Source organism: Lonchura striata, chromosome 2 (assembly GCF_046129695.1).
Source record: "Lonchura striata isolate bLonStr1 chromosome 2, bLonStr1.mat, whole genome shotgun sequence".
In the NCBI taxonomy this organism is placed as follows: domain Eukaryota; kingdom Metazoa; phylum Chordata; class Aves; order Passeriformes; family Estrildidae; genus Lonchura; species Lonchura striata.
The window spans coordinates 100,145,555-100,169,410 of NC_134604.1; the positions used below are offsets into that span (position 1 = coordinate 100,145,555).

Sequence of the window (23,856 nt, forward strand, 5' to 3'; positions counted from 1 at the left end):
GCTCACAGAGGAAGGGCAGCCTGAGCAGGAAAAAGACAGTGTAACACAGATATATTTTATTATTATTCTCTTACTTTATTCTCTTATTTATGGACCTGTAACCTCGTTTAAAAAAAAAAAAGAAAAAGAGAGAGAAAGAAAAGTTGAACATTTCATCTGGCATAATTTCTGCTGTTGTGGTTTCTTTTCCAGAAATGAAAAAAGAAGACCATTGTGCAGTGGATCTGGACAGGAAATAGTTTAGTTTCTCTGTCAAGATTTTTTTTAGAGATTGAAATTGTTTTCTTTCTTGAATTGTAATGAGAAGTCAAAATCTGGGTAACATTTTTCTAAACTTCAGCCAGAGAAGTGCAGTAATGAAGTGGCTTATACATGCTGCAATGTAAGCAGCTGCTCCTTCAGAGGCTGAATGCTCTGTATTCTGTTTCAGAGGAGCAGGGAAAGCATAGGCTTATTTGAGTCTTTTAGCTGCTCCTTTTAACCTGTACTTTTAGCCTTCTATTGCACCATCAGAACTAGGTCATGTGCTTGCTGCAGGCCCACAGACAAAGAGGCAGAAGGCATGCTCTGAGATCACAGGGTGATCCAGTTATGTCATTTACTGTGCAAGGGCACATCCACAGACACCAGGTACCTAAATGGAGCAGAGTATTTTTTTCAGCTAATTATCTTAGAATGAAGAGCATGTTTCTTTTATCATGAAAACACTATTTTACTTATTATATTTCACTGTACTTATAATTTTATTGTATAAATATAAATTAATATAAATTTAAAAATACATATATAAAAATTAATCTTGTAGGAATTTACTAATTCATAATAAAATATGCATTTTATTATGAAATAATAAAATTTCTGTATGTATTTGATCTATTTAACATATCTCCCTGCATTTTAATACTATTTATTTACAAATAAGTGTTGTAAGGCACAGTTTAAAGAACATAAGGTTCTAATATTTAAATGAAATTACGTATTATGATAAATCCTTTTGTCTCTACTCATTTCTTGGCAAAGCTTTGTCAAACTCAGAGACTGTTTTGCTAGTGTTTCTACAAGTAGTAATGGAAGTACTTGGCCTATTTTCTTAGCCTCACTAGGTGGAGGTTATAGTCATTCCATGTGGCTTCAGCTGATTCCCTCCCAGTGGTCACAGTGTTAGAGCTGATGTGGATTAGGCACCTGGTCTCACTTGCACAATGTTCAGTCCAGGCAGTTCAAGCAATTGCTCTGATTAATCCCAGCACCAGCAGGTTAAGGAGATTTGTAAAGATCACACGGTGACAGCCCCAGGAAAAGGACCTGCAAGTAGTGCTTTTAAGTAAAAGTAGCTGAAGCTCCATCTCCCCCATCCTTTTTCCTTTTGTACCCCTGTGAGCCCCATGAACTTCAGTCGGAATGAAAAGATTTTTACATTTTCTATCAAACCTGCTATTTTAATTGCAATGACAGCTTCTCTAAGCTATGATGAACTAACTTCTAACTTCATACCATTTACTGCTGCAGCCAGGCAGGGCAAGTACCTGCCCTGTAATGCCTGAGAAATTTCCTGAAGTGGGGTGGCTATTCCTCCTTTGCCCACATATAAAACATATAGGAGAAAATTATTCTATGTTCATTTCTACAGTTTATATAATTTTTGCTTTTATGTTAATAGTGTCAATAAAATAATAGCAATAAATAGTGTTAATTAATAATGACAACAAAAGTTTTTGTGATGTTGTTTAAGGGAAATATAATGAAGAAGAAAAAATTCTGGAAGAACTTTTAAAGAAGTCACAACAGAAGTAAAATATCACCAGTCAATTACAAGAAAATGTTCTTTGTTCTGACAAAACAAATAACTCTGATTATGAATATGACAAAGGTATATGAAATATATTTCTAAAAGAAGCTATTTTAAGATTTTCCAGTGCCACTCTTATTTTCTTCTTTGAAACTTGATTAGATATTATGTGTTAGTACAACAGGTGTACTTTGTTTTGAGTTGAATTATAGGGTATCAAATCCTAGTTTCATTTCAGGAAAACACTTACTCGAAGGCTCAAGAGTGTTTATACTCCAAACAACCCCTACAGGTGTGCTTACCATTGAGCATCTGTTTGTGTCCTTCCAAGAAGAACTTTAGCAAGTTATTAACATTGGCATATGTTTACACACTGCCTTGGATAGGGATGTTTTCCTTGTTGAGGCTTTGCTCTCAACTGATGTAAATAACTGCTTTCAGGATTTACCTCTGTGACGTGTAATTAGTGCAGAATCTCATCACTCAGCTGCACAAAGCAGATGGTTAAACTATCCTTGTTTCCTAAGGAATGACTGTATATCACAAAAAGATGGCTTTTCACTCAAAAGATCTCTCATTGGGAATATACATTCCAGGCAAGTGATTTTAAATTTTTTTTGCACTTTTTCATAGATTTGAACTCCTGCTGTGAGTTACATCCCATTGCATAACTGCAGGGAAGCAGGAACCTCCATTACCTTGCCAAAATTACAATAATAAACTCCATTACCTTGCCAAAATTACAAATGCCACAGGTGGGCTTCTGGCTTGCACTTAAGGTGTCTCCCACTTAATTCCTCCTTGTTTTCCTCCCATTCCCCCCTTCTGCCCTGCCCCCTGCAGCTACAGCAGATGCTTTCTCAGGTGTAGTGCTGAGGCTTGTAACTGACTTAGAAAGGGACTTGATCCACATATTAGATGTGGGTAGGGCATCAGGGGGATTTCTTACTACCTTCCTCTTTCAATTTGACAAACCTGAAGCTATGGCTTATACATCTGGAAGCACAAAATTATACAAATCTTCCAACTGTAATACTTTATCTTGTGTTAACATTAGCTCACAATCTGCTGCGGTTGTCTTGCTTAGGAAGTGCAGGGGGGTCAATTAGGATTGAGAAAATCCAATTTGTGAAGATAGTAAATATCGAGGAAACAATGCCTTCTGCAAGACTTTTTGTTTTTTAAGTTAGCCAGGAAATTTGTTTCATTTATGTTTCTTGTGAAATATGCCATTTATCCCAAGGTTACCCTTTGTCTCCCTGATATTGCTGAGTGCTGTTGATACTGATTCTTTATGGTTGGACACAATGGTTTAAAGCTCTTTCCCAACCTAAACAAGTCTGTTATTCTAAGATATTTACAGCAAAAAAAGGACCAGTCCCTATTAGTGAAGCTGTAACTTTCCTGAACTATTTCAATTCACTGTAATGGAATTTAAATAAAGTTTTGTTTCTTTCATGTTTACAAATCTATCAGATACTTCCTTTGATTTTATCTGAAATATATCTGTGTGATGATAATTTATTTTAAAGGAGAATTAAGCACATAAAATTCTTATTTTAGTTCTCTTTGTCCAATTGCACTTATTTTTTTTGGCCTCAATGCCAAGACCAGGATCTACCCCCCCCCCCCCCCCCCCCGACTTCCTAATTACCATTCATATGAGCCACATTCAGGAAATCCAAAGCTGTGCCTTGTATCAGAAGATGCAGCTGCACAAAGCATATTTGTTCAAAAACTAAATGCCATGAGAAACATGTAACTTCAAATTTTCTGCCTTTCCTTAGGTTCAGATGCCCGACTCAAGTTCCTCCTGGAGCCTCCATCAATCCCAATCCAATGGGCAGTGGGACAAGCAGGTGTGGAAGGGGTCACAGATTCCTTGCTGGAGAGCCAGTGTCAGACTGCCCCACCACAAGCAGCAGGCTGCTACAGGAACAGCTTGCTGAATATTGCATTCATTCTTGGTCCTGCAATAATTGCCTTGCCCAAGAGCAAGCCCATGACAGATACTTAACATTTAACTGCGTGATTGATCCTAGGTGTCATTCCAATCTTTCTTTTTCCTTCTCTCTCCCGCCATTGCTGTCACACTGTTGTGACACCAAATGACACATTTATGTTAAATTAGTGTATTTATCTCAGGAGAGGATAATTCAGTAAAGTAGGGGAAGGTGTATGCTATAGTTTAAGGGTAGGGAACTGGGAGAACAGTGTTTCTAAAAAAGACTTTAGGGTCCTGAAAACTGAAGATAAATTCCTACTGTGAGGCTGTGGCCAAGCAGCTAATGGCCTCCTTGGACATGGAAACAGGCACACACTGAGTAAAAGCACTTGACATGTTTTGACACTGCTGTGATCACCAAGAGAATATTGTGTCTAGTTGTGGTGACTATAATTGAAGAAAGATGTTGAGAGCTGAGCAGATGTCAAAGGAGAGGCTTGACAATGACTAATGGATTGGATGGATAAGGTGTCAAAGAGAAAAGCTCACAGGGCTCCATCACTTCACTTTGATGAAGCACATTGATCCATGGGTGTGCACTCACCAGGGGGAGTAAACATTTAACAAAGCCCATCTTTGGGCTAACACGCAAAAGCAGTAAAGTGGCATTTGGAACTCTGTGCAGATGACTGAACAGCAATGTACACAAGGGAAATGAAACCCTGACCTAACACAGACACACACAGACAGGCCAGTACTAAACATGCTGTAAAAAGCAAAGCAGATGTTAGTAATAATCAGGTAGGTATTGAAGGCTGAAAACAGGCCAAAAAAGCTGATTGTTCATGTTGTTAGTAGTAGTTAAGCTGGAGGAATACTTACTGAAGAATTTTATAGATTCTAGTTATTGCCTTAAAAAGTAAACAATGAATTCAGAGTAGAAATACACCTCTCAAGGGGTATTAGGTATAACTGCACCACCTTTGGACCAGGATTCTCTGATACTGTACAGCTCCCTGGAACAGATATTTTTCCTCAGTATTTGTTACTGGATCACAGGTTCCTGGACTTGATGAGTGTTTGATCTCGCCTAGTATAACACGAGCCAGAAGCTGGAGGATGAATGTGGAAAAACTGAAGTGGAAAGAAAGAGTTTTCATGTGGACTATGAGGTGTTTTGTACACAGATGATGGGAATATCCAGAAATATTTGATGCCATCCTTTTTTTTTTGCAACTGTTCTTTAGGACACTTTGGCTAAAACAGTACACATTTATGTTTTCTAAATGTATATCTTTTCTTGTGTGTGCTAAGTTTTTTTAACATCATAGCTGCTATAAAATGTAGCTTTTAGTACAATGAAGGAAAATAAAGCACTAAATTATATCTGCCATGTTTGATGAAAAAGTTAGTGACATTTTTGCCTACAAAAAATAAACCAGATGGAATTATTTTTTAATTTTTTTTTCTTAATATCTCTGGTTAAATTCTAGTCTTTGGCTGTAAGACTCTTCTAGTCATGATGTCCCATAAGCTGGGCAGGTAGGAGCAATAGAAATTGAGTAAAAGAGAGAGTATGGGTGGAGTATAAAACAATAAGGTTTTAGAAGCTAAACTCTTATATTAATAATTTTTTTTCTAAACAATGTGATTTAATTTGCATAATTTATATTATCATGCTTTTCTGACATATTTTCTGTACAATTTAGTTGCAGGTATTTCAGGATTTTAGTTTTTATCTACACAGACCTAGAAAGGAACATTTGCACAACAGCACCCCCATAGATGCCCCATTTTCAGAAGGGAATTCTCTCATGTTTGTGTACATGTTTAACACTGAAAGACCATGTTTGGTAGAGGGAACAACAGTTAATGGATATTTGGGCTTCAGCCTTCCCTTCTGAAGTATGATTATTTGAAATCATAGGATATTGGTACATTGATTGGTCTTAAGAATTTACAGTCAAAAGTAAAAAAAGCATGAACCCAGAATTGAAAGTTAATCCAAAAATGTAGACAGAAGCAGTTGGGGTCTTGATTTATGATTGTGGGACTGCCTGTATCAATTTTTAAAATTGAAATTATGATACCAGCTTATTTACTATTACCACAGGTTTCATCATTATGGAATGCTTAATAATGTACAGAGTTGTCAATTGACTTGTAATAGTTTGAAGAGCTTTGTGTAGCTTCAAAATCACTTAATACAACAGCAAATAAGGCCATGAAACCCCCAGTCAGTTGCACGGGCAAGAAAATACCCCATTACCAGTCATGGATGGCATACCCAAGAGAAGAACTAAAAGGAGAATTTTTGCATATTGAACACTTCAGTTGTGTCAGATAATAATGCATGCATGATAATGTGCTGTGTCTACTCTAAATTTGTTCCTAAATGAGTTCCTGGTTTTGTTTTTTGTTAACAGAGATGTTGCTAACAGGGATGTGTGGAGCACAGGGAGACTGTCTCTGTAGGGATGGCTCCAAACACCCTTGAGCTTGTGACCAGTGGGTAATTGAAAGCAGTATTTCTTAATCACTGATTCATAGACTAAAAGAGTCAATGAAAAAAACTTCAACAAAATTGAAGCCAGCTGAACATGAGCCATTGTGTGCCCAGCTGGACAAGAAGGCCAATTCTGGTAGCAATACTGGCTACAGCCAAAATATCTATCAAGTCAAAAGCTTATTTCCAGAGGGCTCAGGGAACACCATCAAAATTAGCTCTCAAGTGTGTAGGAAGTCCCCATTCCTAAAGATCCCAAAATCTCCTCCCCACCACCCTCCTCGGTGGAATCAGTGCAGGGTGAACATCGTGCCTGGCCTGTGAACAGCTGTCCCTGCTCTGCAGGGGGAACAATGGTGGCAAACTGCATTTCTCTCAGGCAGGTGCCAAGCTGTGCCCTTCTGGGCGTGGGTCAGGAGCACAGCTGCCTTCTTAGGAATGCCTGTCAGCCCAGCTTTAGAGGCAGCCTCTGAGTCAGTGAACTGGGAGGTGCATCTGAGCTCTTTACGTGCTCTTCCCTTTATCCAGACTTCAGATCAGTGAGCAACCCAAGAGTGTGGTGTCCCAGCAGCACCTGCTGGGCTGTGCTGTCCATCTGAGAAAGGCAGGATTTCACAGAGCCAGAGACAAACAGGACACCAGGGTGCCAAAACGTACCTCTCACACTCAGTTCGACCTGAGCCCTCCAGCACAGCAGTTGCTTGATGAAGAAGGTCAAGAGCTGACAGAGTTTAGAATAGAATTAAATTTTAAGATTTTCTTCATCTTTATTTCCTCATCTATCTCCTCCTCCTGGACAAAAGCTACAGCAACAGTGATATCTTTGACCTTAGTTTTACTGTCCAACTTAATTATTGACATTTGTAGGTGGCAAGGAGGTAACAATAACAAGAGAAGAGATCAAAGTCTTAAGTTATGATGTTTTTATCTCCTAAACAAAAGGACTAACAGTAGGGTCTGATTGTGTATTCATACATCGCTACAAAGCCTCCAACAAATTTAACCAAGTTGTGTTTCAAATCATGGGATTTTTAAATCTGTATTTCCTGCACTTTTTAAATTTGTCATATTTTCTGTATATTTAGATTTGGGTCTATTTCCCAGCTTCTCTCTGTTAATCAAAAAAAAATGTAATGAGAAAAGGGAGCTGGAATTTTTATTTATGCAGTTGAACAGCTAGTGTTTTAAGAGAAACATAAACTGTCAAGAGACAGAATATAAAAATCACTAGAGCTGTAAAATAGAGCTTTGAGAAGAAATAATAATAAAGCTTTAGAGAGCAGCTATGAACAAAGAAGCTTTTGACATTTTTTTATGATAGATTTGAAAGCAATAGCATTGTGAACATGTAGCAGCATAACTTGTTTTGAATATCATGGTCTGTTATGCCAGGGTTCCATCAGGAGATGCTTTGTCTATCTGGAGAGATCATCAGCCATGCAAATCTGCTGCTGAACATTCTGGATTCTACTAAGTCTTTATGATTCATTTCTTCTATCTGCTTGACTTCAGAGAACATATTTTGAAAGCAAAATTTAAAAAGCAGGGATACGGCATTTTTCTGATGTGTACTTCTAAAACAGGTTCAGTAAAATGAAGCTTTAATAATTGCCACATCTGGGTAGAATAAATTGACTACATTTTCCAAAGCCATATGATATAATCAGGTTAAGAAGGCTAATACTGACTTTTCATAGTAAGGAACAGTTTATATTTATACATAGAGCTACTTTCAGAAGCTCTCAGCACATTTTTACTTTGTCCTTTCATCTCTTCAGTTTGATCATCAGAAGTGTCACCATCCCCCAGCCTTCTTTCTGCCTACCTCTCAGTTCATGTCCCTCACCTCTCCAGCCTCTGCAAGCCTTTCTCCCTTGCTTTCTTCCCAGCTGACCTGAGGTGCTACTTTTGTACGAGACATTACTTTTGCATGCTCACATCCTGCACCTTTGATGCCTCCATTTATTTCCTCAGTTCAGCATTATAACTCTCTTCTCCCACAGAGGAGCTGGTGCCTAAAGAGTGCTGCTATTCCAGAGTTCTGGGAACAAAGGGTCCCTTCATGGGATCCAGAGGGCACTTCCACTGTGCTTTGGCAACCACAGAAAGCAGGAGCTTCCTGCCTGAGAAACACTTTCACCTCAGCTGGTGCCTAGCACCACTGTCTTTGCCATGGACAATGGTCCCTGTAGGTCAGACCAATGCTGCAGTAGAGCAGAGGGAAGTTCACTAGTGAACACACAGGTCTTCTCTCTGTTATGGATGGGACAAGCCTTATGCAAGCTGAAATGATCCAGCACACGCTTCCAGATGTATAATAGGAATGCAGTTCTGCAGAGAATAACCACTCCTCATACACACATCAGAGCTGAATCTCAGCCTGTCACCTGTGGCTCTCTAGATGGCTGTGGCACAGTCATCATTATGAAAACCACAATAATAGCACTGCAAGCATAAAGGAAATAATAAGATCCACTCAGTTACTCAGGAAATGCTCTGGGGCTTTCGGCCAGTTTTGGACATAGAAAGCTGTATAATGGACACAAATCAGGACATTAATCTCTACAGATTACAATATTCTGAAGTCTGTCCAGAATATTGCAACAGTCAAATATACATCCAGCAATGAAACACAGATATGCTCATCTTGGACTGGTTACTTTCCCTGGCAGGTTGGTCAAATAATAATTAATTTCCATAATAATAATTCTATTCACCCTTTACTTTTCCCAGTGCTTTCTAGTTTCTTCTGCTCAAACAAAAAGATGAAAATTCCATCAGATGATCAGGTCCAAAAAAAAACCCACAGAAAATTGAAGGAGCAATTTAATCTTCAAAACTCTTCAAAATTACAAAGGCCTAATATCAGAGGTGCACATCAGCTCATAAATATGATTACTGAATATCATTTTTTTCTAATGTCACTAGGTGCTCTAAAGAGAAAACAGTTTAATCCCTGTACTTTATTTATCCCATCTTTCTGACAACTGCAGGCAGCTCAGTCATTATTCCACAAAGCCACAAAGGCAGTCTACGATTTGAGTCCTACTTAACTCAGTCCCTCAGCTATAAGGTCCTTTCCACCAAAGTCAGATCAGGAACCACCAAGTAGCATTACTCACTGAGTAATAGATATACTAGTCAAGAGAAGGGGATCTTCTGTGAGCAATACCTCTGTAAAGAATGAGTATCTCATTGGAGCTCAGCGAGATGAGGTTGAGATTTGTTGTTTGCAGAACAGATTAAGTGTGTCTTCTGGATTCAACCCAGTTCTATGTTTTCTTCTTGTTTAAATTAGGAAATGTCAATAAATAGAAAACAAGCATACACACAGTGCCATGGTCACTTGGACTTGATTTAAAGGAATCCCAGCCTGCTGAAGGACACTTGGCATTATTTCCTGAAAATGCATTATAGTGCTCTTTTAGTAATAAATAAATAAATAGGTGGCATTTGCAGCCTTTTCTTCTAAGTCCTTCTTATTTTCTCTCATTCTTAGCTGTCAGTGTTTCAAGTGTAGTTTTCTCTGCTCTTAATTAAAGAATTGTGATGTCTGACATTTCCCTGATTTCTAAATGCATTTCAGTACCTTCATTTTAGATAGGCTTTTGCCCATGACTTGACTGATGTCACCTAACTTTAATGCCAGGCTTCTCATCCAAGTCATTTGTGCAGACATCCTCAACAATCCCTGAGGAGAGGTAGACACTTCTGTAGGATGACGTATTTCATGTGAAGACATGGGTCAAAATCTCAAAAGATGAATCTCATAGTCACATACCAATTACATTCAGCTCTGCCCAGTCAAGGTTAGGCACCAAGGAGTCACATTCCTTATGTCCAACATGCTTGGCAGAGAAACATCAAAAAAGCATGTAAAGGAAGTGACTTGGAATTGGCATTGCTTTTTGCTTTCAGTGATTAGTAATAAATAGTTGATTAATGCTTGTTGTGCTTGATGATAACATTGCTATTGACCAAAAGCCATTAAAAAATAATCCCAAAGTTATTTCTAAAATAGTCTGATGGTGTCTTTTGATACAGCAGTACCCCATCACAGTTACAGTAGAGTAGAAGTTGTTCAAATAGTGTCCAGAGTGCAGGAAGTGCAACAGTTCAGAGAGGTGGCAGGATTGTGACACAAGCCAATTCTATCCCATAATTCTGGTAATGAGGACTTACTATTACAGCAGTGTCTATTTCTACTCAGAAATTATTTATTCTGGTGTCATTATCATTGAACTTTTTTCTGTCTTCACCTATCTCTCACATGTAGACAAGAGAGGCTGTGCTGTTTTCTTCATCCATTCTAACTGGAAAACGGAAAAAACTGCATATCTGTGCCTGTCTTCTGAGCTTTGATTAATTTAATTAATCCTTATATATGTTGAAGATACAAGCGCTCATGTACATGTCGTGGGTTAATTCTTATTGCAGCCTGTGCTGCATCACTTTATCATTTATTTCCTCTGCCTTCAAAATCAGCCAGTTTGGCTGATTTTGAAGGCAGAGGAAATAAACTTTTGATTTTTGGCAGAAGCCTGTCCTGCCCCAGGGGCCGCCACCAGACAAATCAGTCCTGAATATGACTGTGGCTCAGTGCAGCCATGAACACAGAGGAAATTCAGCTATCCAGCTTGTCAGAAGCAATAAATACTGTGTATCACAAGAAAATCATTCTGACTGGTGGAAAGTAAGGAATTTGGAAGGGTAGATATGCCCTGCAGAATGCTTTTGTTCCATGACCAAAGTCTTCCACATATCTCATCTTCAAAGACAAGACTGCAGACAGTCCAGGCACCTTTCAGGATCTATGTTAGAATTACCTCAGTAGATTTAAACTTTGCTCTACAAGCCTCATTGTCTTCTGTACAACTGCATTTTCATTACCATCCTTGGCTGGCAGGTTGAATAAAATTTACAGCAGTCACTGCCTAGCTATTGCTAAGATACCCAGTGGCCTTATTCTTTCTGTGTGCCTGTTTACACAGAACATACACATTTTTTCCAATTATTTAGTTCAGGTGAATAAAAAGATAAAATCTCTCCTAACAAATGTTGCCTCCTGCGTGTGCAAACCATGGATCAGCACCATTACAATTGCAGTAGCACAGACAGCATGGGAGAGCAGTGAGAACTGGCATGGATCCTGTGTCACTTCAGTCTCAACTCAGCTTTAGTAACACCTTTTTCCAAAGGCAGGGCACCCCTATCCTGCAGAGGGTTTATTTTTTTAGAGGCTCACAAATGGAGAAATTCCCTTCAGCAAATTAAAACAGGATATTTGCCATTAATATCCATCAGGGGTAGAAAAGAGCACATTTTCTAAGTTATTAAAGGAGGAACAGCTTCAAGAGTTCACTGCAGAACAAAGCAGTACAACAAACAGGAGTTGCCTAGAAGAGATAAGGTTCCTGGTGTGTCTCATGATGGATACTAGTTGAGTTTAATTTTGTGTGCTTGACAGAAATGTGGAAGAGAAGAATTTTTGAGCTAGGGGACGCTCAGATTGCTTTGGAACAGACTGAAATTACTTGATCTACTAAAAAAAAATCCCTGATTAAGTTTACAAGAAAACCAATAAAAGAACCACTCACCTTGAGGCAACTCAGAAGATTGCATACAGCTGTGGATGAAGAAAGCAGCACATGACCCCACCAATGCAAAGAAAATTATAAGTTGGTAAGCTGACATATGGTCCTAAACACTTTCATTTCTGCTTATGCAAAAATATATTATATAGGCAGCTTTGCTTATGGAGCCTGATTAGAGGGCTCTAAGATGGATGAAGGAGCAGACAGACATCCAGAGAAAGGCAGGACAGTTACAGGTTTTTCATTTGGATCGAGAAATTGAGAGTTTTGCAGTCTTGATTAAAGTCACATATACACCATAAAAAATATTTAAATTCTGCTTGAAAAAAGGAATGAAGATCTTGATTTATTTAATGTAGTCAGAACAAACAACCTGTTTCACCTGTTTTTATGAACTATCAGTTTTTCTTGTGCTACTGAGATCTGTGTTAAGGGAACTCATCCCTCTGTGCCCACCTATATTCAAATATACAATTTATTCTCTCCATTTATTTTTCTGATGGGCATGACATCCAGTCCACCACCTTAAATCTACGGATGCCTGTTGGCCCCTCTGACACAGAGATGTCATGCCAGCTGGTCTGAGTGTAGCTGAGCTGTCCACATTCACTTAGCTTCTCAATTTCATCTGGCATGGTGCAGGCAGGAGAGCTGAGCCTGCCTACTGCCTCTGTGTTCAACCTGGGATAGTTTGCAGGCAGCATTAGCCACTGGTGTCCATCACAGGGCCTGAGATGGCACACGAGGACATCCTTGAGCAGCTGCTCCAGCCTCCCACTCGATGAAACCAACCATGGGGGAAGAAACCATTTCAATGACTAGCAAAAAGAGTTCTTAATTGAAGTGTAATTTTCTAAAACAAATTGCTTCTGTATTTTTATGCATGGTAAGTAAAAGCAGGAATGTTTTAACCATGAGCATTTCTGTTAGTGGTGTTCTAAAAAGTGGCTCTCTGATTAATCTCTTTTCCTGTGTTAAGTGACCAATTTAAGATGCAGTCATGTACGATATCTAAACTGGGAACTGCTTATCTTGTGGGAATGAAGGATTTGTACCAAGTGCTTATTTGAGAAAGCTGCCTTGGAATGATGATAAGCCAAGGGTAATCAATATGCAGCCATCTACTGCTTAAATGTTTTCCACACCAGTCTAGTAAAGATTAAGCAACATTTCTGGAATATTTTTCTTTTCAAATAACCCTCTGAGTATTAAGCATAAAGTTTCCTGAAATGTTTAGTATCAGATAAAGTTTATCTTCTTGGCTCAAACATTAATAAAAACCATCCTGGTTTCATTTAAATCAGTAGGGTTTTGTCACTGACTTCAGTGAATGCTGGGATTTCAATCTTCATACTCTTACTTCAATATTAAATCTGCATTGCTAGCTCTCCTGTGCTTTTGTAGGTATGTATGTGATTGCAAATTGCAGTGCAGCATAAAGGGAGTCTGGATCAGATCCATCTTGCCCTTTTTAGTAAGATGATATGACATTTTAAGCATTAGATGTATGCCAAACTAATTGAATGAAACAGAACAGGTTTTCTTATAATAAACCATACTGGACAAAATTCAGAGATTTCCTTGAAAAATGTCTACTCTTCTATTATCCTGTGAAAGGAATCATAAATAACAATCTTTATTTTTTGTGTAGAAGAGGTTATTTTAGAGGCCTTTTTCTCTGTCACATGAATTCCTATCTGTCATGCTAAGGACATTTGTTTGGAAAGTTTAGGGTTGTGCAATTCTGGAAAGCTTCCCTGTAATGTTTGAAAAGGTAGATGCAATCTCCTCCTAAGGTCACTCAAGGGGTATGTAGTGTCATTACCTGTTAGGGCTTCCACTGAGGGTATTTGACTTTCTAACATACTGCACAGTGGAGGAGTAAGGCTGTTTAAGTGTTCAAGTGATAAAACATCCAGACAATTACATATGTGTCAATTTTTTCAAATCTTCACCTTAGACCATGGCATAACTACACAAAAAAGGTATATGTAGCATTACTTTCAACCCAAGAAAGGATTTTTTCATGGAATCATTGAATCTTCTAATGGTTTGTGTTTTAGGGACAAGGAAAGGGACCTTTAAAGATCATCTAGCCCCTGCCATAGAAAGGGTGTTTTTCACTAGATCAGGTTCCTCAAAGCCTCACCTAACATGCCTTCAAACACTTCCAGGGATGGGGCATTCACAGCTTCTCTGGGCAAACTGTTCCAGCACCTCACCACCCTCCTAATGAAAAATATCTTCCTTACATCCAGTCTAAATTTACCCTCATTCCATTTGACACCATTACTCCTTCCCTTGTTACTACAGGCCTTAGTACAAAGTCTGTCTCCATCTTTCTGATAAACCATTTTAAGTATTGAAAGGCCACAAGTTTTTCAGAATTTTAACCTATTGTTTGTTCATTGCAGGGAAAACTCCAATGTCAGAAAACTGACAGTGGCACAAAAGCAGAGTATTGCTAAGCATGAGTGAATTTATAGAGCCCATCTTCATAAGAATCTGAAGATTCTTCGGGCAGAGCTTGCATTTCCACTTTACATGTCCACTATATCTACAGCAGTATGGCTGTCATAATAATGACAATAAATATAGATATTGTCATCAGGACCATCGCTGCCCACAGATATCTGAAGGCATGAAGATATTTGTTTTCAGGGAAAGAAAAAGTCATTTAGACAAATGAGTCTTGTAGACTAAAATGATGCTTCATGAAAGGGAGCTGCTATTAAAAAGACTTTCATTGGTGTTGCCTGAACTGATCTGACAGAGTACATTTGGATTGTTTCTCCCCTTGGCAACTCTCAGTTTATTTAGTTTACTTAAATATTATGTAACCAGAGGGTTACATAATAATAATAAGCTTGGAGGAGAACGATGTACCTCCCAGGTTTAAGGCAGATAGCTGTGTCATGGTCTGCAGGAGACAGAGCAAACTGCTTTGGATAGAGCTCTGGGCAGAACTTTAGGGCAGCAGGATCCTCCTCTAAGGAGTTATCCTAAAAATTCAGTGCCACAGAATGAACTCAGATATTTACAGCAAGGAGAGCCTCTGATGAGGTGAAGCAATGGGAACTAGTGGTTTCCCTGTAATCTCATGGCAAATAATCACATATGCAGGACAAGTCCCAGATCTACCATCTAACTTTTAAAAGCAGTTTGGAAAATATTTGCAATGTCTGGCATTTTTTATGTGTCTGCTGCACTTTGTTCAAAAACCAGCTTGTGAATAAAAAGGCAAATATTTCTCTTTGTAGCTGGTATGCAGATAATATCTCCCATGCCCAGTGTGAGCAGCTGTTCTGTCAGAAGGTCCTATACATCCTTTATTGCTCGTATATGAGCAACCATGGAACAGTTTCTGTGTCGTCTTTGCTCTACTGTGTAGCTAGAGGATGCTGATGCTCTTCAAATAGCTGTAGTATTATAAAGTGTTAGAAATGCTTGTGCTGTCTTGGTGTTAACAGTCATATTTCAAAAAGTGCCTCTTCTACATAAATGAACAAATTGTGCACCTCTAAAATAGGCTTGGAACAAAGTCACACTGAGTGAATTTTCCCTCAAACTCTGGGTTCTTTTGTTTCCACCTCTAGTCCTGTGTTGTTTGCTCCCAGTGTGGCTTTTTCTGCAGGTCAGTCTAGTGGAACCCTCTGAGTTTTTCAATATATGAATGTGGAGTGAAAGCAGCTCACCCAGGCAAGAACACGACCCTGAGCAAACTGAGCCCTGTGCTCACTGGGTGTTGACTAGATGCAGCTGACTAGGAGCAAGGATGGGCAGCACCACAGCCTGGTCAGGTGCACAAGGAGATGACAGCAGAAATTTGTGTCCATGGACCTTTCTGGAAGAGACACAGCCTTATCCATGCTTTCCTCTGTCTAAACATGTTTTCCTCTTGCAGCTTGCTGTGGATATTTTCAGTTCAGTCAGAGAGAAAAGGAGAGAGATTTTTACCAGGTTAAACCTGGGAAAAAGTCAGAGAGGAATGTAAACTATCTATTATCTCTCTTTCTGTTCATATTGTTTATAGATATGTTCCACCACACTATGCTATTCATAGTGCACCAATGGTGTGAAAGGTTTTCACTTTGAGACCAATCATATTTCACCTTAGCAATCCTGGTTATAAAAGAGGAACACTACTTGTTAATCAAGTTCATTCTTTGCCTTCTAAACCTCGGAGTCATTTTATTCCCATCCCTGCCTCAACAGCGACAGCTTGCCACCTGCTTTCACTCATTCTTGGTGGTACTCAGCCACTGAGAACTGGGAGCTCCTTTGGGAGTCTTGGCTCACTGTCCTTTTCCTTAGACCTGCACAAGAGGTTCAGAATGAAGTTCAAGTGTGGCCAAAAGATTGGGGAAGGCAGTTGTGCCCGGAGCCCCAAAGAGGCTGGATACCACGGGCTCTATTTAACTTTCAGGGACAGGAATTTTCCTTCAAACTTCCCAGCAATGAACTTCTAAGTTTCTTCTTTCCTCCCTGCAATATAGAGGTGTAGCTGCTAAATGAACTCTGAAAACCTGAATTTTTAGCCCAGTATGGCAAGCAAACCATTAACAGAAGTAAAGCTGGATAGCAAATGTTAGGATTGGAGTACCACATAAAGACTAAAAGTAGTGCAAATACATATTACAGAGAGAATCTTTTTACTTATTCAGTATTTCAGAAATACTTGGGCAATAGAAAATATATTAATCTAAAGAAACTAAGTGTGGTGGATAGGGCTCTTATATGTGCCAGTGTTTGGGTCTTATAAACTCTACAGCTTCTGGAGACATGAAGTTAATAACTCTTCATGTCCCCACTTCTAAATCTGTATCTGTGCAACAAAACAAAATTGCAGACAACTTGCTTCATGTCTGGGCTGGGGTAGAACTCATCTAATCTTAAATATTTATAGTGGGATACCACAACCACTTTCCTAGACCTTCTCTTTAGTAGAAAGAAATATTTCTCAGGCATAATTCATCATGTCCTAATGTAGTCCTTAAAGGAGATCAGATGATTCATGTCTCCTTCTTTCTGGACATAATGCTGTAAAAGCATAAAGCTCACTGAAATTAATCTCAATCTCATTGCTTCTTTGTTTCTTGCAAGTTTTTTGGTTTTTTTTTGTTTTTTTAGGGAAAAGAAGGTGCTTTCCTGGTTCAGTCTAGCTAGGCAGGAATGCACACAATGTCTGTATTCAACAAGGTTCCTTACTAAGTATCCAGTGAATGTGCAGCATTTCTGTGAGTGTGCCCTGGACATGCTGCTTGGTGTGACTGGTCCCTACATTGTGTTAAAAATGAACCCAGGGCACATTCAGGTCACTTTCCTTCTTTGAATTTGAACATGACATGGCTCCCTGAATGGGAAAACAGGGCTCCAGAACATCCTCAAGTAAACAATGGCATGCAGCAGGCACACAATGTAGGGGAATAGAGGAGTCTCAAGAGTGAGAGAGGAGGAAGGGAATTGGGATGAGAATGGGAGTGGGAACTGGAATGGGAAGAAGGGGAAGGGAGAACGGAAAGGCAAAAGGAAGGGGAGGAAGGGAAGGTGCTAAAAATTGGATGTAGAACCATTGCAAAGGCAGAACGTGAAAGTCTTTTGTTCCAGGTGTAACTGTTGGGAGACAAGTACGAACCATCAGATTTCATTGGAGTATGTGCAGGAATGGGCTGGGAGCCTGTACTGAATATCCCAAGTGCTAAGGAGGGAAAAGCAGGCTGAGGCAAATTTAACAGTTTTCCTGGTGCCACCTAGTACATATTTTGTTACTTGGCCAGCTGGAGCATTGCACTCAAGCAATAACTAACTATTCTACTAACACAAGGGCTGGAAGGCACTTTGCAAGGTTTTGACATGTACTGCATTTTAATGAGTAAAAAAGGAGTAGTTAAGCATTAATTGTATACAAACCCCTGAGAAGAAGTACTACCCCACTGAAAATTACTGCTTTGAGTCAATTACCAAACTTATACACAACAACCAGCACAACTTATCTTTCTGGAAGTATGTCTGGATGGTTTTGGTACTATTTCTGGAGAGCTGTCAGTTCAGGCAGGCAGATTTTGTGAGGTATCCCACAGGAGAAGCTCTGGGAAGGCAGGGGCACAACCGACCACTGGTCAGTTCTACCCCTGGGATCAGCCCCAGCCCTCACCCTGGCCAGCATCAGCTCTGCTGACCACAGACAGCCCTGGCTCAGCACAGGGCAGCTCTGGAGGAGGCACCAGGGCCACATGTAACCAGCACTGCCCCATCATCCCTGTGGGTCCCTTCTAGTCCAGGATATCCTACATTCTAAGGTACTCAGCCCCAGAGTGGAGCTGACAGATCTGCAGCACTGCACGCTGTGCTGCCTGCCCTTGTGAGATCTAGGCTCAGGAATTCATGTGCCACTTCACAGCACAGATATCCAAAATACTTCCAGAAAGGTAAAGGGTAGGAGGGTCCCTTCCCATGACTCCCTAGGTAGCTGACCAAACAGCCATTAGACAAGTATTCAGTCAATAAATAGATGGAATATAACGTTAAGCATACACTATACAGCACAAATTCTTTGGGATTATGAAGCTTCTCAAAATACAGGGAAAAAAAATAATCAAAGAATAAATAGAAATTATTGTTCTTCAAATAGAAATACAACGTTCTGGAATAAATTGTTGAAACTGGATATCGTCCCATCTCAGACTTCAAATATTCCATCTCAAAAGGATTGAGTGTCATTCTGCTTATTACTTTGAAACTTGGTATTGATGACAATCAAAAGAAGACTCAGTATTGATAAAATTACAGTCTTATAGACAAAACCTGAAACAGGATTTAGAAGCACAAAACTGTGGCCTTAATGATGGGAACTCCCCACATTTATCTGCCAGTTTGCAAGCAAGTATTTTAAGTTGCTTTGGTGAGGGAATCAGTCCTTTCAAGGACTTGTACCTAAAGTTTACGCAAAACTTAGCTTTCAAAAATTCTATCCTTCATTGGGGAAATATGATATTATTTTATTGGCCTAATAATAGTGAACACAACCAAATAGTGCACTATGCTTCAGTTAGTAGCAATATTTTCTTTCTAACTTTAGACAAAAACATGTTGGAAGATTTTTGACAATTTATATAACAGACAGGTCTGTTCCAGACTTGCTTCATTTTTCAATAGTAGTGCAATTGCCTCAGGTAGCATTTCAGTTGTATTGTTGATGTTTTAAAATAATTGTCTATGTGTAAACAAAGTTTTTAAATCCATACTTCACCAGTTTTCACAAACTGATTCAGAAATCAGGAATTTCAGACAACTTAAGTAGCAGAATTCAAGCTGTAAATATAAAGTCATTTTCCCAAAAACTGGCTGTGCATCATGGGAAATCAGAAGTAAAACTTGGGCTTGATTTCAGGTTGAAAACTGTAGATGCAAACAGTCTCACAGAAGTTAATGAGCACACACACAGAGAATACAGCCCTAGATAAATGTTCTCAAGTGATCATCTGCAGAAATAGGCTTCTTTGAAACTTTCCATAAATCAAGCTGTTTAAATTGGCTTTCACTCTGTTTGTAGTGCACTGCAAATAATCCAATCAATGCTTTTCACTTTTTGATGCCTTGGTAAATTCTGAGACTACTGAAAAGGACCTGGAGTAGGAAGCCTTTTTAATTTCTTGCTCTGTTGCTGTTTTTCTAGATAAATGTAGTTTCTCACCTCTGTTTTTCATCCTTCAATTTCCTTATTTTTTAAGCTGGGATAATGCTACAGAATGTTTCAATAGTCAAAAAGTGAAACAAAGATCAACTTACTATTCCCTTGCAGTTTCAAACTTAATTGCATCACTCAAAGATGTCATTATTCACTGAATAATGCTAGATGACAGTAATTATTAGCAAACACCTGATGCTATTTTGTCCTCTTTGTGTTCTTCCACTCATCTCTTTTCATTTCTCCACTAAAGGCTGCTAGGAACTGTTTGATTGACAGCAAACTTACTGTGAAAGTATCTGACCTTGGGATGACAAGGTTGGTGAAAGAATTGGGAGCCTGACAATTAGAAGCTCTGATGTTGGTGGATATGCAGTTTACTGGCATTGATCAGCCACAGATGGCTGTCAGGGGTGTGATACAGCACTTTGTGTTTTCTTTCCATTAATGACTCTAAGTCATTATGGAATAAGAATGAAAAATAGAAAATAGAGTCACATAGCTGCCTCAAGAAGTTAAGGCTTAGTGCAAATCACAGCTGAGAGATTTCACTAGTCATGTTTCTAAAGGAACCTCAATGTTTACTTTGAGTACAAGGTTTGCAGCTGATTTGGGGACCAGGCAGTGGCCTGAATGGAGAGAAGTTAGAGAGGATGAGCAGCCTCTGGAGCATGTCCTCTGAGGAGAGGTGAGGGAGAGAGCTGCTTAGCCTGGAGAAGAGGGGGATAAGAGGGGATCTAAAAGCTGCCTATAGCCACTTACAGTTACACAGCTAATGGAGCCAAGGAAGTCTTATCCATGCCAGGTGCTGTGAGGGCAGGCATTGGCCACAGGCTCCCCGAAGGGAAGTTCAAGCTGGATAGTAACAGAAGTTGTTTCTCCAGGAGGGTGGTGGAACAGGGAAATATGCTGTCCAGGGAGATTTCAGCAGTGAAATATGCTGTCCAGGAGCTTTTAAGACTTAGCAATGCAGAGACATGGCTGAGCTGCTCTGATGTTGGGAGTAACCCTACTGGAGCAGAAATCTGGGCTAGATTGGCCTGACAACAGGAGTTCCTGTGATTCTGCATTATTTCCCTGGTAAGTTGGTAGCATTTATCTGGTCTAGATTATAGGTAATGCCTCTATCAGATATCTTTGGAAACCTGAGATTCTGCCTAGGCTTTGTTTAGGAACCTTATGATGTTCAAGAAGCAATAAACAGTATTTCACTGTAACAAGTTTGGTTTGTGATTTTTAGGTATGTTTTGTATAAGCTGTGTAAAAGTTCTCTAGGAAACAAGTTTCCACAGAACTGCTCAGCTACAGAAGTTTTTCATCACACCAAATTTACCAGCAAGTCAGATGCATGGGCCTTTGGTATATATAGAATTTCACATGTGAGTTTGTATGTATATAAGCCATTACATTTGGATTTCACCAGCTTGTTAAGCAGATGTTAAACAATTTACACAGTGAAGGGCTATAAAAAGCAATTATAGTTTGTGTTCTTGTTCAATATTTTTATGCAAACAAGCCCTATCATAGTTGGATTTTTAGCCCCAGGATTCTTCTTTTAGGCAAACAGAAACTTTGACCACTCCACATTTGCTACATATGTGTTTAATATGGTAAACTTTGGCAGTGGAGATCAAGTAAAATCTTTAGTCTGTCTAGACCATAAATCAGTGTTGCCCAGCTGTGGAAGAGAGTCTCTGTGAGCTGGGACTCCGTATCTTGGTGAAAAGTGTATCTGTTTGCAGATCACTTTCCACCAGGAATTTCAAACATTTGACTTCTACTTCAGTGGTTTCAAGCTGTGATTTCCAAATCCCTGGAGTATGATCAGTCTTTCTAAAAGTCTGCAAAAAGTGTCAAAGGAAAGGGAATCTTTTGTGAACAGGCTTGAATTCCATTTATCTGGGTCTGCTCCTCCAGAAGGAAAATTTTGGCAGCTGTCAAATTGATGAAAGATTGGCAACCCACTGTTCCTGGCATTGAAGCACAGTGAATAAAGCAGATAAAAGTATTTCTTAATGTTAGGTTCCTTCTTATCTTTAACCTCAGCTAGCCTCCCAGTGTTAACCACTCTGGCAGAGAAACAACTCATTCATGTCCTTAACAAGTTGTTTATAATATATCCAATTAAATCAGAAGTTGGATTTTGTGGTGATACTTTTCTTTTTGCTCCTATTGATTAAATCCTGGCCCCAGGCTTTACTTTCATTAACATCAATATTTGCATTAACTTCAATGAGAAATTTTATTTTTTCCTTAGAAGATATTTTTCTAATTTTAACACTATCCATTGATGTAGTGGAAGCAAGGGGAGAGTGGTATCAGTCAGTTCTTGTTTGATTGTTTTTAACTAATGAGCCTTTAAAGGGCTAAAGAACAGAACTGATGTATTCATATCCCAAAAGCAGATGTTAGAGAACAAAGAATCCATTTTTTTAATGTTCTAATCAAGGAAAGCTGGGATTTGGATGCCATTTTAATGTCATTGTGGCACTACAATGCTTTAGTCTTCAGGCTGGAGTGAAATCAAAGATCCCATAAAATTATTTAAAAAGAAAATTACAGCCAATATTATATGTCATTGTGAAATAAATATTTCTTTTTTTTTTTTTTTTTTTTACTTTAGGGTAGGCATATTTATCACATATATTTAGTTACAAGCAAAATTATTTCTTGCAAGGCCATAATGATGAATTAGTGATTATGATTCAGTGTTTCTATTGCTTCTGTGTACTCAAGCTTTTAAAGGTGTATATATACAGCTGACACTGTAAAATATTTGGAAATCTTTCTCATACCAAAGAAGTTTATGTCCCACTCAGAAAAAAAAAGTAATTTTTTTCTTATTATTTTATAAAGACATAGATACCTATAGTTGTCATTTTGTTTTTCCTTCCCTCGGTGTGCACACATATACTTAAGAGAATGTTTGCATGTGTTCTGCAGAAAATTCAGCCCAATATATTTAATTGTCTCTATTAAATGTTTTTTGTAACTAAATTAATCTTATGCAGTAGGAGTTGTTTTACATTCAGGTACAGAATCACACTTGTCAGCCCTTTTTTTTGGACAATATTCTCAGAGTCTGATCACTTTTATGTTGCATGTGTATCTCGTTTCAGGAAAAAGGACTTACTTTGTATTTCTTGACTTTCATTTCATGTCTTACTGTGAGAGGTGTTCACTTTGGGAAAGCAGCCCTATGAGCTTCATGATGATTGCAGAAAGTTTCTCAAGGATACAGACTTTACAGACCACAGCAGGTTTCAAACATCACTTACCAGATAACAGACAGCTGCTGGTATGAAATGTGTATTTACATCTGCATGTACAAACTGGAGAAAAAAAAAAATAGGAGCCACTAGGAGTACCTGCTGATAGATGAATTGATGCTCATCATGCAAATATCCTTCAATAAAAGCCATTGCTTGTAAGTAATACATTCCATATTATCTAGTTCAGGACACGGTTAATTCAGGAAATGAAGCACAAAGACAGGTTGGCTCCCTTCTTTCAGAAGCATGTATTTAAGCATAACACCTTTCAACTTCAAGAAATGCAGGATGAGATTCACATAATTTTAACTGTTTAAAAATTGTGTGCTGAGCTAAACTAACTGTCTAAATTCCTTCCATGACTACAGGACTTTTACTGGTACCGCCCTGTGGTAATTTGCCCTTTCTCTCTTAGCAGCCACAGAATAAAAGATATTTGCCTTCCTGTACGGAGATTTTAAACAGCAGACATAGAAGAGACCTTGAGTTTTACAGAGAGCTAAATCTGTGTGAAATTATCCTCCCCATACAACAGAAGGATGTGTTACCTCATCCATGAGTCTTCTAGGGGCTGTAAGTCAAATGCTGATCACGCTGGTTTTATTTTGAGATCTGCATCTTCTGTGCCAAAAATTATCCTGATTCCTCTTCACCAAAATTTTGATCAGCTGTCTGTAGACCATGACTTGTTTCTCACCAGCAACAAAGAACTGATTTGCACATTATTGATGACACCATGAAATGACTGTGATGTTCTCTTGGGTTTTTTAATGTAATTGTCAGTAAAATGAGTAAAGTGACTTATATTAGAGGATATATTAATGCAAAGAAAGAAGATTAAACTCACAATGTAAGACAGATAGGTAAGTTAAATTTTATTTACCTCCTGCAACTTTATTTTAGCATGCAGAAATTTGTAGTGACATTACTATCTATGAATTTCTGCATGTTAAAATAAAAAAAAAAGAATGCAAATTACAATTTTTGAATTCTTTTAAAATTAAATAACTATACCTATCATCTTGGCTTCATTTAGCTGCCATAACAGTACCCTGACTTTTAT

The 23,856-nt window shown here is 38.7% G+C and overlaps 1 protein-coding gene across 1 annotated transcript; it reads left to right on the top strand.

Annotated features, from left to right (window-relative positions):
• Positions 1 to 1,385: 1,385 nt before the first annotated feature.
• BMX (BMX non-receptor tyrosine kinase) lies at positions 1,386 to 22,883 on the top strand. Its single transcript, XM_077790893.1, is given in 17 exon segments — positions 1,386 to 1,533; positions 1,733 to 1,790; positions 1,792 to 1,832; positions 1,835 to 1,870; positions 2,877 to 2,953; positions 3,577 to 3,648; positions 10,778 to 10,950; positions 14,249 to 14,308; positions 15,095 to 15,149; positions 16,965 to 17,033; positions 17,204 to 17,222; positions 17,659 to 17,728; positions 17,730 to 17,856; positions 19,775 to 19,839; positions 20,762 to 20,883; positions 22,682 to 22,732; positions 22,735 to 22,883. Coding segments are annotated over 17 exon segments (1,392 nt in total).
• The last annotated feature ends 973 nt before the right edge of the window (positions 22,884 to 23,856 follow it).